At 37.0% G+C, this 4,643-nt stretch overlaps 1 protein-coding gene across 1 annotated transcript; it reads right to left on the bottom strand.

The window, feature by feature from the left end:
• Positions 1-3,227: 3,227 nt before the first annotated feature.
• Positions 3,228-4,223, bottom strand: LOC112513379. The gene has a single exon (XM_025119617.1). It carries the CDS (start codon positions 4,203-4,205, stop codon positions 3,510-3,512), a length of 696 nt encoding a protein of 231 aa, XP_024975385.1. The 5' UTR covers positions 4,206-4,223; the 3' UTR covers positions 3,228-3,509.
• Between the last annotated feature and the right edge of the window lie 420 nt (positions 4,224-4,643).

Genomic DNA, 4,643 nt, shown 5'->3' with positions numbered 1-4,643 from the left:
TGATTACACCAAAAATTTATCACATGATTATCACACCCATATCACATGATTACACCAAAAATTTAACTTATCAACCAAAACGATAACCCAAGTGAAGTATAACGGTGATTATCACACCCATATAACATTGATATCACATGAGTATCACAATTAATCGATTAAAAGCTTGTCCAAAACGAGTAATTGTGAAAGATACCTATAATAAACTTCTTCTTATTGTTGGATTGTTGCATGCAATAGCTTCTCTTTGATCGATTAGGGTTCTTGGTCGATTAGGGTTGTGTGTTCTTGGTCGATCACGGTTTTTTCGGTCGATCACGGTTGTTTTGCGATTTGATGTTACGACTTCTCCTTGAATTCTTAACCGTTTATTAGATAATGATAATAATGATCATGTAATCATGTTAAAATATTTGATGATATCATTTTCATTATTACCCTTTTAATTTTTAATATTTTTTGAATTTTTTTAAATTTCAATTTTAATTTTAAAAATCTTTTACTTTTATTTTTTATCATAATATGAGGTTATTGGGTTGTTCTCGCGTTCTCGTAAATCACAGGGGTTCTCGTTTTAACCATTCCCTATATATATATATATATATATATATATGTGTGTGTGTGTGTGTGTGAGAGAGAGAGAGAGAGAGAGAGAGAGAGAGAGAGAAATGTTTAAACGAAAACACATTTATTTTACGAGAACGTTATAACACCTGTTTAATAATGTGTGATGCTATATTTTTTCACATATGATACATATGTGATGCTAAATCGAATATGGTCGACCTTTGGCTTGTCCTAGGTTGTATGGCAAGTCGTTTGTACATCTTTAGGCCCCCTCACGTGTATTATCACACGCATGGATGGTCCAATGGTTTTAGATTCCCCTAGCGAAGAGCTAAAAATATGCCTCTAATCCAATAAATATAGAACACCTAATTCTTTTAAGGGCTTTGAAACCTAGTCAAGTTAGGCGACTCATCCTCACGTCGATTTTTATTGGGAAAAAGTGTTACAACAAGAGGGAGATAAACCAAAACCACGAACAACAGAACAAAGATAAGATGACCTAAAACGGTGTTTTCATGCTTTTCGTGAAGCAAAATCATTAATCAATCTATCATAGTAGACATTCGTTAAAAACTTACTTCTGATGCTCAAAATTGCAAACCTGTTAAACCTCTCTCGACTCATGGTAGTCCACAAATATGACTTAAATAACTTTAATTTTGAAAAACTTTTTCTACATATGCTACCGTTACTGGTGCTGTTAACGGGTCATTAGAATTGAGATCACCACCAAGTTCTTTATCAACAATACTTTCCACATTATCATTAGAATTAGTGCTAACAAACTCTTCGGTAGGATTTTCAATGGTGAAGCGTGTTTCAACGATCGAGGCAGTCGATACTTGATAGAGAAAGTCAGAGAAAGCCGACTATTTAAAAAACATTAGAAACGAAACCTACTATTTGATATTACAATTCATCAAATGTGATACTAAATCAGAGATGCAAACGACTTCTGGCATGACCTAGGTCGCTGGACATGTGGTACGCACACGACCAAGACATCAGGTTGAGCTAGGCTAACCCAATTTCAATCCTCTTAATTGACAGTTTATCATAATGGGTTTACATGGGTTGGTTTGGGCAGGTTGAACGGTTTTACCTTGCTTTTTGTACAGCCCTATTTAAAACAATTGATAATCTTGAAGCAAGAACAAAAAAGACTGCAATTACTATTACCTGCAGTGACTTCTAGACTGGAAGATAGATGAGCTTGCAAGCAAGACGAAGGCCAAGTACAGATAGATAATGAGATGTGAAATGCTTTACATTGCCATCAACTGGCAACTGTTTTAAAGGGAATTGCTTCATACATATGGCAATGGCACTGTCAAATCCTGTGAACTTTATATCAAAAACAAATCTCTTTTTTTTGTTAGTAAGTGCTAAAATGTTACAATCCAGAAATCAATTTGGCAAAATAGTTGTTGCACGTGCACATTTTGCCAAATTAAACTAATAACAAAGAGGGTATTGCAGAAATGAAAAACAGAAAGGATGAAGTTACATTTATGCTTACAACAACTGTTGCCACCCTTCATTACCTTATCAAGTTACATTCTTGGTCTTCAAAATTGATTGTTGATAGGCGTCTTTTATCCCCGTAAGTGTTTACCGAGTAAGGAGTTGTTTGGTTGGTTTTTCATCAAGTCTTGTATGGATAAAGTATTAATCTGTATGTATAGATTGAGATGGTTCTTGTTTGGGAGGCTTTTTATTAATTAAATTATCGTGCTTTTTAATTGGGAGGGCTAGTGTGGAAAAAACTTGGCTTTTTGCATTAAGCTCCTCCTACAAGCTTACTGAATGAGTCACTTTCTATGTTATTAAATCACTACCAAACAGTTATATATAGTTGATTGAATAAGATGTGAATCTCATTAAACTCATTAAGCTACTAACAAATAGACCCTAAGAATCTTGTCCTAAAAGATAAGATTATTGGTCTTTGCTATGCCCACTCGCTAAGACAAGTGACACCCAATAGGTGTTAGGTAAACGGCCATACAATACGCATTTCATTTCAGATATAACAAATTTTGATCATTTTGTTATTAAAAACTTTGGATCCAGTCCAAGGAGTAGCATTAATCGGCATCGTTGTTTAGTATAATAGCCACACTAAGATAACATATACACACAAAAGTGCAAAACATATGAAACTAACAATTGGAGGGGGTAACATTTGGGGTTCAGGTTTCCAGTGCCTCAAGAAGAAAAGAGGGTGAACATACATGATTTTAATGGTAGCAGAAGCATCAAAACTAAACCAATTTAAAATCTTTCACAGGATACAATCAAGGATTCATCTTTCTAAGATGGAGTCCACTGTTTGCTTCAATTCTTGTCATTCTTTAAACTCTTTGTGAAATCAAACCCAGATTGAAAAGAAAAGAAAAGAAAATGTTTGATTTATTCCAATTTCAAATCCACAATTCCAGAATCTTAAATCTTCCATTAAAGGAAGGAGTTATTGTAGGAGATTTATCAACAAATTGGGCTTCCAAATTCAAAATTCTCTCTTCCCTAATTTCAGAAACAGAGAACTGCTAGTAACTTTATTATATATGATCTAGAGATTGTTGTTAGATTCAAGAACAAGGCATCTGTAAAGATAAAACAAAGTATAAAGATAAAACAAAGTATACTTGATAAGATAATAGAAACTTCATATAATTATCCAGAAGCATATGAAATGCAGCAAGCATAATTGCCAAATTTTATGCACAAAAAACCAGCATAAATTACACTAGACGAGTACTAGCATATCCGACTATATTGAAACAGACTCGCCATTGATGGATTACCCAAAAAGAAAACCATATGCCTCACCTTACTCTACTTTCTATTTATATTTTAACGACTGCAAAAGCTTTTAGACAAAAACTTCAACTTCTCAGTCCAAAGGCAGCAGGTAACAAACTAGGAGAAATCAAAATTCAGTCAAGGAAACCTGTTTTACGCCACACCGCATTGCGAACTAATCGAAGATCCCTCCCTTTTAGTGTTCTTCCAGCGCCTTCGAGAACGGAAAAGGTTGTATGCGGCGAGTTGGACGAACCTCTTGCTACGATCTCATGTGGAGGAAGCATCTCTTCTTCATCATCTTCTCCAATCTCAACATCAGCAAGTTCTCCGCCGGTTCTCGGCTTCCTCGCAAACATCGGAACATTCACTGGAGCCGATTGCTGAAACTTCAGCGGCATAGACTGAGAGAAATCTCTCTCTTGCTTATGAGGCCTAGGAATCCCCGGAATTAAACGCGATGACGACGAAGCAGGGGTTGTCGGAGAAGAAATGGTAGGGTTTCTTCGGTTCAAAACAGGGCGATTGTTAGGTTTACGGCCGTTATCTTCCGGCAATGCGGCGAGAATGCCAAACTTATCCTGGTGACGAAACGACTGATGGTTAGCGCTAGGGTTCCAGTTGTTTCCCTTGACCGGATCTCCCGGTTGGCGCTTCTGTTCCGCGAAGTCCCCCGTCCAGAACACATCATCCTCACTGAAATCATCGCCGGCCACAGACGATCCACCGGAGATGACGACGGACGAAGAAGGTGGCGAGAAAACACCAAGGAACCGATCGGAAGAGGGTGACCGGCGGTGACGGTAGCTAGCAACGCCGTTCGGCTCCATCAGATTATATTAGATATACACTATGAATGCACTCTTGACTCGGGGATTATATCGTTGCAGAAAGGCAATTATCGGGTACGACGAGCCCATGATTAATCTCAACATGTATTATGAATCGACGGTTAGGATTGAGTGGGACCACCGAGATCTGTGGCTTTTGGCGTCGGATGATATCACGAGGATTTAAGTTGTTACAAGGATGAGGTGGCGTGTGGACGCCAGGGGATGGAAGACGTGATTATAAGACCACCCACACAGGGCTTTCATATGAATTGCAATTTGAATTGCAAATACAATTTTGAATGTGATTGCTGCCATGTAGGATTTGGAATTGCAAAATTTGCAATTCCATTTGAAAGCCACGTGGGCACACATCCTCTCCAATTTCTTTTTGTTTTTTCTAATTATTTAAATAAATTAATTTTTATAATATTAATA

The sequence above is a fragment of the Cynara cardunculus genome (genome assembly GCF_001531365.2).
Source record: "Cynara cardunculus var. scolymus isolate 2C chromosome LG 5, CcrdV1, whole genome shotgun sequence".
Classification (NCBI taxonomy): domain Eukaryota; kingdom Viridiplantae; phylum Streptophyta; class Magnoliopsida; order Asterales; family Asteraceae; genus Cynara; species Cynara cardunculus.
This window is presented reverse-complemented; position numbering and strand designations above follow the sequence as displayed.

Coding starts and splice junctions, on each gene's coding strand:
- LOC112513379 (XM_025119617.1), bottom strand. CDS start 4,205: ATGGAGCCGAACGGCGTTGCTAGCTACCGTCACCGCCGGTCACCCTCT.